The 13,012-nt window shown below is 34.6% G+C and overlaps 2 protein-coding genes across 2 annotated transcripts; both read right to left on the bottom strand.

The window, feature by feature from the left end:
- Nucleotides 1-42: 42 nt before the first annotated feature.
- On the bottom strand, nt 43-3,654 carry LOC120164061 (mitochondrial thiamine diphosphate carrier 2-like). Its single transcript, XM_039173828.1, has 7 exons — nt 3,249-3,654; nt 2,068-2,184; nt 1,747-1,858; nt 1,417-1,544; nt 988-1,140; nt 685-831; nt 43-511 (listed from the first exon to the last, which is right to left on the bottom strand). Exons 1-7 carry the CDS (start codon nt 3,363-3,365, stop codon nt 293-295), a joined length of 993 nt encoding a protein of 330 aa, XP_039029759.1. The 5' UTR covers nt 3,366-3,654; the 3' UTR covers nt 43-292.
- Nucleotides 3,655-9,176: 5,522 nt separating this feature from the next.
- LOC120164060 (TOG array regulator of axonemal microtubules protein 1-like) lies at nt 9,177-10,633 on the bottom strand. Its single transcript, XM_039173827.1, has 5 exons — nt 10,262-10,633; nt 10,068-10,174; nt 9,853-9,991; nt 9,562-9,756; nt 9,177-9,495 (listed from the first exon to the last, which is right to left on the bottom strand). The coding sequence occupies exons 1-5, from the start codon at nt 10,478-10,480 to the stop codon at nt 9,253-9,255; spliced, it is 903 nt and encodes a 300-aa protein (XP_039029758.1). The 5' UTR covers nt 10,481-10,633; the 3' UTR covers nt 9,177-9,252.
- Nucleotides 10,634-13,012: the final 2,379 nt, after the last annotated feature.

Below are 13,012 nucleotides of genomic sequence, written 5' to 3'. Positions count from 1 at the left end.
GGTATCGATCTAGTGCGTTGATTCAACATTCAAAGCTTTTCATAGATCATGCAACTATCTAGGAAAAAGAAATAGCATTTCCTTGAGTTTCAGAGGCATAAGAAGTTGCTCTACATCTTTATTTCACCACTGAATTCTATAAACAATATCAACTTCCTGTAATGACAATTGAATGATACTATGATAAACCCTTCCCCCCATTTTCTTATGAGGGCCTCTACAAAATCCAGGGAAAAATAATGAATGGTGTAATAGATGAGAAGGAAAACAAGATTGAAAATCCGGATCAGCCTCAAGTCAAAATGGACTCTAACCAATCTGACGTGAACTCGTAAACGACAAATGTTACGGCACCAGCCGGCGCAGCTTTGATTGTTGACGGAACAATCCCCTTATAAAGACCATGCCAACCCTCTGACTTCAGAATCCGATGTAAGGCATCAAACATGTTCCTGTAGGCACGATGTTCTACTCGGGCACCATACTTCGGGTGCCGCTGCAATCCTTCAATCTGCAACCAAACAATAACACTAAAGTTAATTAATTCATTACTATTATTTAAAATTAAACAAGGAAAGAGATCTAACACCTTCAACACGAGATCTAACAGAAAATAAATAATTATCTAACATTCAGCGACCGGGTGATGGTGCAATGCGAGTTTCAAGAAGTACCGAGATGTACCTGAAACCTTTTCTTGACTACATCAAGCGGATGACAGACTAGTTTCGCACAAGTACCAGCTGCTAGTCCACAAATGAGAAGTTGGAAACTTGAAAGGCTATCATCTGTAGTCGAGCTTGTATTTGATGATTTTAACCGGTTCCAAGCCTAAGATGATGACATAAACACCAAAACCATATGTCAGAAGAAATATATATTCAACATTTCGAACCACAACTAAGCACGTCTCGAGAGCAAATCAAATTTTCAATATATTCAAGAAATTTCATTTTATTGTGACGAGTAAAATAACAAAAACCTCACCATGATCGAACGTTTAAATGTATCATAGGTGCCAAATTGCAAGCCAGCATAAGGAATGATCTCCACCAGTGTCGGTGACAACCCAGCATACAATCCACTGAAGCCACGAGTTTTAAGTATATCAAATAGTGCTGATCTCATGTTAGGATATACCTACATGTAATTGGGAAGTGTCGAATAAATGAGCTTCATTGAAGAACTTAAAGCCTTTGCAGGTAAGAAGTACAAGGACAAAGGACACAATGGGCGCTTGCATGCACAAGAAGTTTTCGCACATCACGCTTTATGATTTCAAGGATAAATTTATAAAAAAAATCCAAATAAATTATGAATATGTAATTGTATAGGGATTCAAAACTATATTTCCCACAAATGAATGAAATGTTGTCAAAACAGAAAATGACATCACAGAATTATACAATTTAATACCTTAGGTTCACCTTGTGAAGCTAATAAAGTCCGTAGAAGATCAAAAGGGTAAGATCCAACAGTAGCTGCACAGCCTGCTAATCCTCCACTGACATAAGACAGGTAGGGGCTTATATTAAGGTGATCCGCTGCACCGTCACAAAATCAAGACGTAAGAAACAACGCAAGGCTATCATCTGAAATAGTAAAAGCTAGATATCAAAATACTACATATAATGGTGGATATCAAGGACAAATAGTTTGTAACTAGCTGATGTCAATACACATCATAACCGAAACTTGTTACTTTTGATCAGAGCATAAGAAAAGGCATTGGGCAATGTAAAGTACCTGAATTGGAAGAACCAGAAGCAAAAGTTTTCAATTTGTGTAACACCGCAAATTGTATAGCAGTATATGGCATAACCATAAGTAAGGCTGGGACATTACCTCGCCAAAATCCCTGCCATAAACAAGCATAGTGAATTAGAGAACAAAGCAACAAATTTACCAGAATTCAGGAAAATCAGCAAGCAGAAAAAGAAAAGGCTAACTAACAATGTGGTTAGCTACGGAAATTAATAAGGTCTCTATATAAACCATTCACAAACATAACCAGTTAAATAAAAGAGGAAATAAACATACAAGTCTACAAGAAAATGGCCTTCATACCGGTAAACCCTCTTCTCTGAATATCTCCTTTGTTGCTTGAAACATTCCAGTATATTTTGATGATCCAGAAAGATCTTTCCGGATCAAAGCCCATGAAGATGTAGGCTCCAATTGAACCTATCAGCATAGGAAAAAATACTTCTTAATGCTTGCAACAAAGCATTAATATATCCTGACATATGCCCGAAGCTAAAATGAAAACTCTCATAAATGGAAGCATATGAGACAAGATGGACGTTGCGTGTCATCATCATACAATGAGGATAAAACTATGAAACATGTTTAAGATAATTAAACATGGAAAAAGGAGACAAAAAAATAGCTCTGGTGAAAAAACAAGAATGAGTAGCAAACTTTGAAGAGGACAACAACATAGAACATGGTCCGAAATCATACAAGAAAAAAAACTGATTTTTTATGCATCTGATACCCAATGTCCCGAATGCTTATATCCGCTTACTAAAAGACTCACTTTCATTCATTCATTAGGCCAGTGTGAAACTCAGAAAGAAAGACGTGTCTAAGGCAGCATACAAGCAAACCATGCACGCTAGGAGAAAAAGGAGAGATGTGCGCAATTACTACAGCAAGAGAGCCAACGCTACCATCTCTATGGGGTCCGTCACTTCGTCAGTACCTTCTTTTAGCAGAAGTTAGGCCAAATATGAAAATCATACAGTCGGTATTTCAAGGGTGATTTCACACTATAAATATTCGTCCAATGACAAATTTCAAAGGTCTATGAAGAAATTATCTTTATTTATACGTACTACCACTGTGTTTATTCCCACAACTATTACTTAATACTCATCAATCAAGTGAAGCATATGTTTCGAATTGCAACATTGCAAACTAAACTCAATTGAAGTCACCAAACATCCCAGCAACTAGTTCTCTAAGATTTTGCTAGGCAGCAAGGATGGGGAAAACTTGTAAAGCTACAAAGTAAACATATAATATGAATCCGAACCAATAGATTAACGAGTTATTGATCTTTTACCTCTTTCTATCAAAATCCCAGCAAGCAAAGCCTAAAAACAGTTTAATTCATACAAAATCAAAAACCCAGAAAGAATATCATAAATATAACAACATATACAGTAATCCCAATGTTCATCATGTTAAAATAAACAACAACAATGTAAATAATAATGAATAAATAAACCAAAAAAACCGTTCACCTGGAATCTTATCTTAATAACATCAAGAGGAGAAGTAACTGTCCGGGAAATACCACCCGAAACGGCACCTGCGGTGGCATCGAGTAATGCCCTATTTAACTGCCCTGGTTCTTCCATTGTCAGAGCTTTGCTTTCTTTATCAAAAAAGAAAAAAAAGGAAAACTCTTTCTTTTTTTGGTGGAATTAGGCTACCAAATTGAAAACCCAAATTTCAGAAGGGGGAAAAGAATTGGAAAGATGGGGTTAATGAGAGAATGCAGGTGAAGAAGAAGAAGAAACGTAAAGGTAGCTGGAAATTGAGAATGGGCAGAGCGCGTGAAAGGTTACCGTCGTATTAGAACTACTTTTTGAAGGGAAATTAAAGAGAAGAAAACAGATAAAGGAATGAGTTATCTCTTTTTGCCGCCTTACTGAATTGTGGGAGCGGCGATTCCATGTGAAAACTGAGAACACATCAGGAAAACTGGAGGGATGTTCGGTTGGCAGGAATCGTTCTAATCAGGGGAAATTAGAATCTAATTTTACAATTTTCTTACGTTTGATTCAAGTTTTTAAAGGTAGAATTGAAATACAATTTTATAAGGGCTATAACATTATGTAATTCAAATCCTTTGGAGGAGGGAATGTGAAATTTGATCATACTATTCTCATCAATCTTTTGGTATTCGGGTCGGATTTTTTTTTTAAAAAAAAATCGGGATTGGGTCGGGTCGGGTTTTTTTAAGTATGGTATTCGGGTCGGGTTAGATTGGATTTTTTTAAGTGTGATATTTGGGTCGGGTTCGGGTTTAGGGTGAAAAACACTCTACCCGACCCGAAAAATATATATAATTTTACTTTATATATTTAAGAATAATTACAATAATACCCCTCTGTATATAATTTTTTTTAATTAAGTCACTGTTTTTATTGAATAAAATAATTCTTTTATTATTTCGGGTCGGGTCGGGTTTCTAATTCATATATTCGGGTCGGATCGGGTGAAATTTTATTTTGGTCGGGTTGGGTCTCGGGTGGAGGTTCCCTTGTTCTCGGGTCGGGTGGACCAAAAACTCGACCCAACCCATGGCTATCCTTAATTGGGATGATTTTAACTTAAGATGTTTATTAATATGATTTTTATAATTTATTGAAATGAATAATCAATCAAAAAAATGAAAATTTAATATTTTTTAAATTTTTATAATATATTGCTACATGTAAGTTATAAAACAAACTAAAATTAAGCAAAAGAACAAGAAGGGCAACTCTGTCATTTTATATTACTGAAATTAAATTCATCTGACATGTCTGCGAACCAAACAAAATATGGAATTGGATTCTAATTCAATTTCCTGCCAATTAAACAGGTTTCAGATTCAGATTCCAATTCCTTCATATTCCAATTCCAATTCCTTCAGATTTCAATTCCTTCACATATTCAAATTTCCTCAAAAACATTACAGCGAATCAAACGTCACCTAAAAGTCACATATACTCCAAGCGGGGATTCAAACGTCGTGGTCGTGTTTTCGATTATGTCGCGTCTATTGCGATTGCGGCCATAGAATGTATTATTGCGGGTATAGTGGATATATCAAAAGACAACACTATAGTTATTTTACGGGTGCTATCGTAGTTGTGGACTGCTATTTTAAACCCTGACTCCAAGTTTGAGAATATATATTTCTATTAGATTCCGTTTTAAAATAGATTAATCATAAAAAAATCATCATTTTTAACTCCCACTTCCTACCCAAAGTTTTCTCTGCCGCGGTTAATTTTTTATAGCAGTGATTTTTCAAAATCTTATTTTAGGGCAGTGGTGGTGGCCGTTCACGACCACTCCACCTCTTTGTCCTTCTCCTTCCTTTTCACGTTCGTTCTTTATTTTATTAGTTTTTCATTGTTAGTTTTATCTTAGTTTAATTAGAGCTGGGTATATAGGTTAAGGTCTGCGGGCTACCCGTTTAACCCGTGACCCGTACGGACTTCGGGCCTTAAAAATTGAAGACCGTTTAAATTGCGGGCTTTTTAGCTCGGACCGTTAAACCCGCGGGTTTAATGGGTATAAGCACGGGCTACCCGTTAAACCCGCGGGTTTAATGGGTATAACCGCGGGCTACCCGTTAAACCCGCTAAAGCCCGCTTAATTTAAAATTTATAAAATTTTAGAGAAAATAAACTTAAAGAATTTTATAGAAACAGAAAATAAATTACTTATAAATATGATTGTCATAAATTTAAGCTACTATTGCTTGATATTGATCAATAAACTATTGTAGTTCTTAAATTTATTAGGGTGTTTGTCATAATTTTACCGTTGCTTGATATTTTTTTTTCATTTAAATATACATCATTATCATTTTGGTATTTAAAGTTTTTTTTATTTAATTTTGACATTTATTTTTTTTCATGAAGTATGTTATCAATTTTGTTATTTAATTATAAAAAGTCACGTGATATTCTAATAATATATCACATGACACGTAATATTTGGATTAAAAATAAGAAAGAAAAGTAAAATAAAAAATTGAAAATATACTTTTTCAACTTTTAAAGACTTTTACAAAATAAATATATTTTAACAAATTAATGACTTATATTTTATCAATTTTAGTATAATTGTATCTTTCAAATTTGCTCTTATACTGTAAGTATTTTATTTTATATTTTCATATTATGTTTTAGTATTTCTCTAAAGTATCCATAAAATACAATTATTAGAAACACTTGACAACTTTCTTGTTAGATTTGTATAATGTTTGATTTTGTTAAATTTTTATGTTTGAATTTCTACTTTCAGACACTTCTGTGTATTCATATTATAGCCTTGAATAATCGTGTTTTATAAAAGTATAATGTGGTTATTGTTTTATTTGTTTTTCAATTTGGTGATATAAGTGAATATTGTTTTTTTTTTAATTTGAGTTTAAGTAATTATATCATTATATATATATATTAATGATTAAAAAATTAAAAAAAATATTATTTTATAATCATTTCCGGCTATTTAAAATAAAATTTAAATATTATTTATTATTTTGACAGTGCTACCTTCATTTTCAAGTTGTTCGATCATTTTTAAAGGTGTAGTAAGTTAAAACATTATTTTTTATTGTATTTAAAGTATTTAAAATTATTTTTATTAAACGGGCCGTGGGTAAGCCCGTTTAGCCCGCGGGTTAAATGGACGGGTCGCGGGCCTTAAAATTCAAAACCGTTTATGAATGCGGGCTTTTTAGCCCGCACCGTTTAAGCCCGCACCGTCAAAACCCGCGGGCTAAACGGGCGGGTAGCCCGTATACCCACCTCTAAGTTTAATAATAATGTTTCTCTTGGGCCTTCTTGATAAAGGGTATTACGACTTTAGGTGTTTGTGGACTTTCAGTGTAGGTTTTTTTAATTTTATTTTCTTTTCAGTCTACTATTTTACATGAATCCATGGTTGGTTGCGATTCCGATGTTTGGTTCATTCGTACAAGATGATTCGTTGGTTATCACATATATATGTCGAATGAGATTGCAGTTAAGGGGATATCGCTTTTTCTGTTAGTCATTTTGGTTCTTCTTCAAGTTTCTATCCTCCATGTTTGATGCTTGGAGCCATTGATATGATCAGTTTATGTACGTCGTTGTTTCACTTGTTAATGTTTTTGTTTATCATGCTATCACTAAGTAATTATTATTATATTTTGTTTATGATAGTCACAACTGTATTTGTTCAGTCTGTAACTAACAATACGTTTATTGATACGATTTTTGATAAATGAAGTATTCTGGTTATTTAAAAAAAAGACAAAAAGGCATCAATGTTCTTGTATATTTAAAAAAATCAATCTCATCCCCTTACTATTTTTCTTTTAAATTTTGTTTTAATGTGGTTGTCTAACTTAAAAAATAAATTTAATATGGTCATTTAACCAACATTTTTCGTCATTGACCATTACAGTACCGACATACTAGTTCACGGTGTTGACGTTGCAGTCCACGATGCTAATATGACGGTTCACGATGTTGACGTAATAATTCATCTGTCATGTTTGGGTATCAATTTAATCAGTATGCCATATCATTTCTCATGTTAATTTGTCACCCCATATTACCATTTCAGCACCATAGAGTACCACATCAGCATCGTTAACTGCCACATTAACACTATAATAATCAATGACAAGAAAACATTGGTCAAAATGTCATACTAGATTTATTTATGTATTGGAAAGTCACATTAAGAGAAAAATAATAAAATGACTAAATTATTTTTTAAATAAATAAAAAGACCTCTAATATATTTTTACCTAATATAATCATTTAGATTTAAAAAATAGTTTTAATTATAAAATAAATATTTAAATTATACAGTTTCATTTAGGTGAATAATTTTAAACTCTTAACTTCTAAAATTTTTAAACAAAAAAAACTTTAAATCATTATATGTCTATATCAACAATTCTTAATCCTTAAATCTTTCTTCGATTAACATCATCATCAAATCGATTGTCGATTTTTCTTTGATTAACATCATCATCAAATCATTTGTCGTTGTTTTCTTTTTTTCATTATTAACATTTCCGGTAGAAATAATAATATTTTAGGTAATTTTTTACTGGAAATGTTAAAAAAATAATAACATTTCCGGTAGCGCCTTTTCTTAGTTGTATATTAGGCTGCCGCACATGAGACTTCCCCGATCAGGATAGACATAAATTAGGTTAGATCAAGTTGAGAATTGACTAACCTAAACCCAACTCAAATATCCTGAAAGAAGTTTTATCTAACTTAAAACCTAATTTTGAGAATAAAAACTTGCACCCGACTTAATTAGTCCCATAATATTTGTCTAAATAGTTACTTTGATTTATATTCTTTCTTTAAAATAGTATTTTAATTTTCAACGTTTCAATTTTTAGTTAAAATAAGAGTAAATTATGTATTTAGTACCTAAACTATCAGTTTTGGTTCGATTTAGTACTTAAACTTTAATTTTTTTTCAAAATCATATCTAATGTTTAGTTTTTTATTCTTTTTAGTGCCACACCGATAAAAACTTACCGCTAGGGATGGCAATGGGTCGAGTCGGGTCGGGTTTTTGGGCCACCCGACCCGACCCGAGAAGAAAGGGTTTTTCACCCGTGACCCGACCCGACCCGACGAAATTAAGGTTTCACCCGACCCGACCCGACCCGAATATATGACTTAGAAACCCGACCCGACCCGACCCAAAATAATAATAAAAAAAAATTTTATTCAATGAAAACAGTGACTTAATTGAAAAAATTATATATGGAGGGATATTATTGTAATTATCCCTAAATATATAGGATAAAATTATATATATTTTTCAGGTCGGGTCGGGTCGGATTTTTTTCACCCTAAACCCGACCCGATCCGACCCGAACAGTACATTTAAAAAAAACCGACCCGACCCGAACCCGAAATTTTTAAAAAAAAATCCGACCCGATCGGGTCAGATCGGGTCGGAACCCGTCGGATTCGGGTTGAGTTGCCATCCCTACTTACCGCATCTAATACCTAAACTATCAACTTAGGTCCGTTTTAATACCTTAACTTTCGATTTTTAGAAAATTAACATTAAATTTTGAACAGAAGTACTAAAATAAAACAAAAACTAAACTTTATGTATGATTTTAAAAATATTGAAAGTTTAGGTAATAAAACATACCAAAATTAATAGTTTACGTACCACACAAGTAATTTACCCTTATAATAATCTTGATTGGATATAAAATATTAGTAGTAATTAACTAACAGTCAATCTATGCTCATGACGTGACATTTATACGTGCATCCCTGATGTAGATCCTGCGTCTAAAATGCTCGCATGCTTCTTCTTGCACATGTAAAATTAGCTGAAAATGTATTATTCCATCACTAAAATATGAACAAAGTGGAGGAAACAAGAGTATATGGCCAAATCAGACCAGAACATCGGCATTCCTACACAGAAATCATGTAAGCAACAGCATTTACATGACATAATTTCAAATCTCATAGCATTATTCTACTGGGAAGAAGAAGAAAGAACTTTGAGCATGGACTGAGCTTGAATGGTTGACAAATTCGTCTCGCAAAAGCTTTGCCAAGCCGCCCTCGGATTCGATTTCTCGTTCTCCGTGAATGCATTGTGTACAGAAAACACAATGCTTCTCGCTGCTTCTCTGGCCTCTGGTAATCTGTCATTCAGCAGGTCCGAAGCCATTTGAAGCAACGAAACCAACCCGAACTCTCCGATTTCTTCGGACCCCTGCGATATCCGATGAGTTAGACGATGTTCAAACATTTTATAAATGCAAAACAACATTAGCTTTACCATCTTTGAAACGGAATTGGAAATGGAAACTGCAGCTTTGGCTCGGACTCTAAGGTTGCCATGGTTAACAAATCCGTGAAGCTGATTAAGAAGAGGTAAAGGAGCAATGGAGTTAACAAGCGCCGTCAGCGACTTATTGGCTTCTTCGCACACGAACTTCTTGTCTTGAGAAGCTTTCAATAACAACTGCAATAACTGTAAATCCACACCGAAATATTAAAATCATTTCCAACATATGAAAACGAAAACCTGACGGGAAATGATAATCAGGGGTCAATTTGGTTTACCCACCAACTGATCGAATGCACTAGAATCAAGCAGCTTTTCACCCAAGGCATCGAAGATATCCGAGGCAGCCATAATCGAAGTCTTGCAAAGAGCACTTCTTGGGTTCTTCATTGCCTTTACAATTACAAGCATCACCTTCTCTCTGGCATTTTCACAAACACTTTATCGACTTAATATCCAGACATGGATTTTATACACTAAAATAAAGGGAATCTTACAGGACCGGAAGCAGTAAACCGGAGTGATATATAGCGAAACGCCTAACAAAATTCAATGACCCGCAAACCGTTACCCAATCCTTTGAATCTAACCCTTCAACCAAGCTCTGAAAATTTCAAAATAAATAAACAAAAACGATCAGAATCATGAAACCTTGAAAAGGGCTTACTTTTTTAATTAAAAATGGGATTACTTGGATGTTTGATTCTGGGTCTTCAAAGGGTTCGAGATTCTCGGAAGCCATGTAATCGACAGAAGCATCAACCGGTTGCGGCAAAGGAGCTTTGTTCTCGTCATTTAGGCCAACCTCTGGAGCTCTTTTCTGGGTTTGAATAGACACTTTGGCATGTTTCTTGAGCCTGGGATTGTCTGGAGAGATGGGCAGTGCGTTATCTATGGGTCGCAAAGCCATTACTTTTGAGAAGAAAACGAGAGGAAATCTATCATCTGGAAACAGATTGATTCAAAGCTATGAGAAAGGAATTTAAGGCAGAATTTGAATTTTAAAAAGGGTTGGAGAAATTGAATTTGATTTCTGATTCGGAGAGAAGGGGGGAAAGGGTTAAAGAACGTTTCGAAAATTCAAAATTTTGAAGAAAGTAGGGAAAGGGGGACGTTGGACTTTATGTACTAACGGTCGAATCTTTAAAGCGTTAGTCTCTGCAGATTAGCAGCATGGATTTTTCAAACAATATAGTATTAAATTAATATTTTTTTATTTTAAATATTAATGTATTTATGTTTATATTGTTAATTAGGGTAAAGTACAAAAAGGTTCCCTCAACTATAGGGTGATACTTTATTGAGTCCATCCACTATTCAAAGATACGAAATGGTATCTGATTATAGAGCATTGATTTGTTGAGTTCCCCAACTATTTAAAGTTACAAAATAGTCACTTGACTGTTCACTTTGTTCTAAACTCATCATTTTCTGTTAAAAAATTGATGACGGTTTGAGTTAGACGTTAACCCGTTGAATGAGATATAATATAATATGATCATATAATTTCAAACAACTACTATATCTTAGTCAATATGTGAGCGTCTAACTCAAATCATCATTATTTATTTCAACAAAAAAAAGATGAGTTTGGAAAACAATGAATAGTCAGATGATCATTTTATAAATTTTAATAGTTGAGGGTCTTAATAGAGCAACATCCTATAGTCTGGAGATCATATTATACATTTTAATAATCAAGATACTCAATAAAATAACACCCCATAATTAAAGAACTATCTGTGTACTTTACCATATTAATTAAGACTTAAAGTAAAAATAAAATTCTTAAATTATATATTTTTACTTTAAGTATTTAAATTATTTTAGCGACAAATAAGAACATGTAAATCTCTTTTTTATATTTTCGTTTCTTTTATTCAATAAGGTGACAAATAGAACATGCATCGGTGCACGATAAGAATTCTCTCGACGCACGATATTTGGCTATGGCAGTAGTGATTTTTCTGGGTGTTGACTGAGCTTTTCTTGCTTATTATTCTTTGCTTGCTTTTGTTCTCTGTGTGGTTTCTGTTTTGATGGATTGGTGAAGGCTTTTTTTTAAGCTTCTCAGGAGCACTCCCTAAGGTTTTTTCAACAGAAGGTTCGTGAGGGTTCTGTGACAGTGAGGCGGTCGACGGAAGAGTTAAATGAGGGCATTTCCTCCCGGAAACACTCCCTTGTTTCTCAATTTCTTGGGCGTCCATCTAATTTTGGAGTTCTGCAACAAGCTGTGAAATCTTTGTGAGAGAAAATGGGAGCGGTGGAGGTGATGGTCGCAGGAAGCAATCTCTTCATTTTTCAGTTTGCCAATGACACAGCATGTGGCTGGGTGCTAGAGAATGGACCTTGGCATGTCCATAATGTCCCGATGCTGCTCCAAAGATGGGAGCCAAATCTGCTATAGATGGAATTCAATTTGGAGCAAATTCCTGTCTGGGTTCAACTATCCAACATGCTGTAGGAGCTCTTTAGGTAAAAAGGCTTGAGCTATCTAGCAAATGCGCTCGACAGTCCTTTGTATATGGATGGTATTACGGCGGCTCGTCAGAGGATTTCCTATGCTAAGGTATGTGTGGAAATTGATTTTAGTTTTCAATGTCCAAAGTTTATTGATGTTGCTCTCAGTGACGGTCCGGTGGTTCCTATTAGAGTTCATGTTCCTTGGTTTTCGGATTGTTGTAGCACTTGTAAAACCTTTTCTTATGAGGTGAAGAATTGTTCTAATAAGCATGAATTGGTCTGGAAGTAGTGGAAAGGTGATGTGGGAGCTGTTGAACATATTATTACTCTTTCGAAGGATGATTGTGTTGTGAAGGGATTGGTTGAGGCTTTAATTGAAAATTTCAGTATTGTTCTACCTAAGTAGGATGAGGAAGTGAGGAGTTTGATTGTTAAGGAGGCTACTAAAGTGGTCGATAACATTCAAGTTGTGAGGGGGAGGAGCCCTCTAGTTCAAATGTTGATTATGTCGTGGGGGTTGGGGATGTTGTGGAAGCTAAGAATAGGTTCGAACCTTTTATGTCTATTGGGAATGATTTAGCTTCTCCTGAACGTAGGTCCAGAGTTGCTGCTATGGGCGTTACACATTTGTTGAATGAGCTAAAATCAAACAAGAATGATAAAGTTGAGAGGGGTAAGCGTTATACTGAGGGTGGGGGTGGTTCCTCATCTATTAATACCCAATGTTAGTTTGCTTTTGGAATGTGCGGGGCTTTAATGCTCCTGTAAAGCGGCGCTCGATCTTAAGCAGATTGAATTGTATTCGAGCTGATGTTTTATGTTTTATGGTGACGAGGGTGAAAGAGGACAAGGCCTTGGCTATTGTCTCTAGCATTTTTTATGATTGGATGTTTGTTGAAAATTATAGGTGTGCTAATAATGGTAGAATTTGGGTCTTGTGGAGGCGTGAAATTTCTTTAAATGTTCGTTTAGTTGGAGA

This window comes from Hibiscus syriacus, unplaced genomic scaffold, assembly GCF_006381635.1.
Source record: "Hibiscus syriacus cultivar Baekdansim isolate YM2019G1 unplaced genomic scaffold, ASM638163v2 tig00111504_pilon, whole genome shotgun sequence".
NCBI classification, from domain to species: Eukaryota; Viridiplantae; Streptophyta; class Magnoliopsida; order Malvales; family Malvaceae; genus Hibiscus; species Hibiscus syriacus.
Note: the sequence above shows the minus strand (reverse complement) of the source record. Positions and strands in the feature narration are given on the sequence as shown.

Bases quoted from the DNA above. Each gene is read 5' to 3' on its own strand.
- LOC120164061 (XM_039173828.1), bottom strand. From the start codon at position 3,365: ATGGAAGAACCAGGGCAGTTAAATAGGGCATTACTCGATGCCACCGCA. The intron at 2,185-3,248 runs GTGAACGGTTTT...CTATGCTGATAG, and splicing joins TTATTAAGATAAGATTCCAG to GTTCAATTGGAGCCTACATC. The intron at 1,141-1,416 runs GTATTAAATTGT...AATTACATGTAG, and splicing joins CTTCACAAGGTGAACCTAAG to GTATATCCTAACATGAGATC.
- LOC120164060 (XM_039173827.1), bottom strand. From the start codon at position 10,480: ATGGCTTTGCGACCCATAGATAACGCACTGCCCATCTCTCCAGACAAT. The intron at 9,757-9,852 runs GTGGGTAAACCA...GTGGATTTACAG, and splicing joins CTAGTGCATTCGATCAGTTG to TTATTGCAGTTGTTATTGAA. The intron at 9,496-9,561 runs GTAAAGCTAATG...CGGATATCGCAG, and splicing joins CCAATTCCGTTTCAAAGATG to GGGTCCGAAGAAATCGGAGA.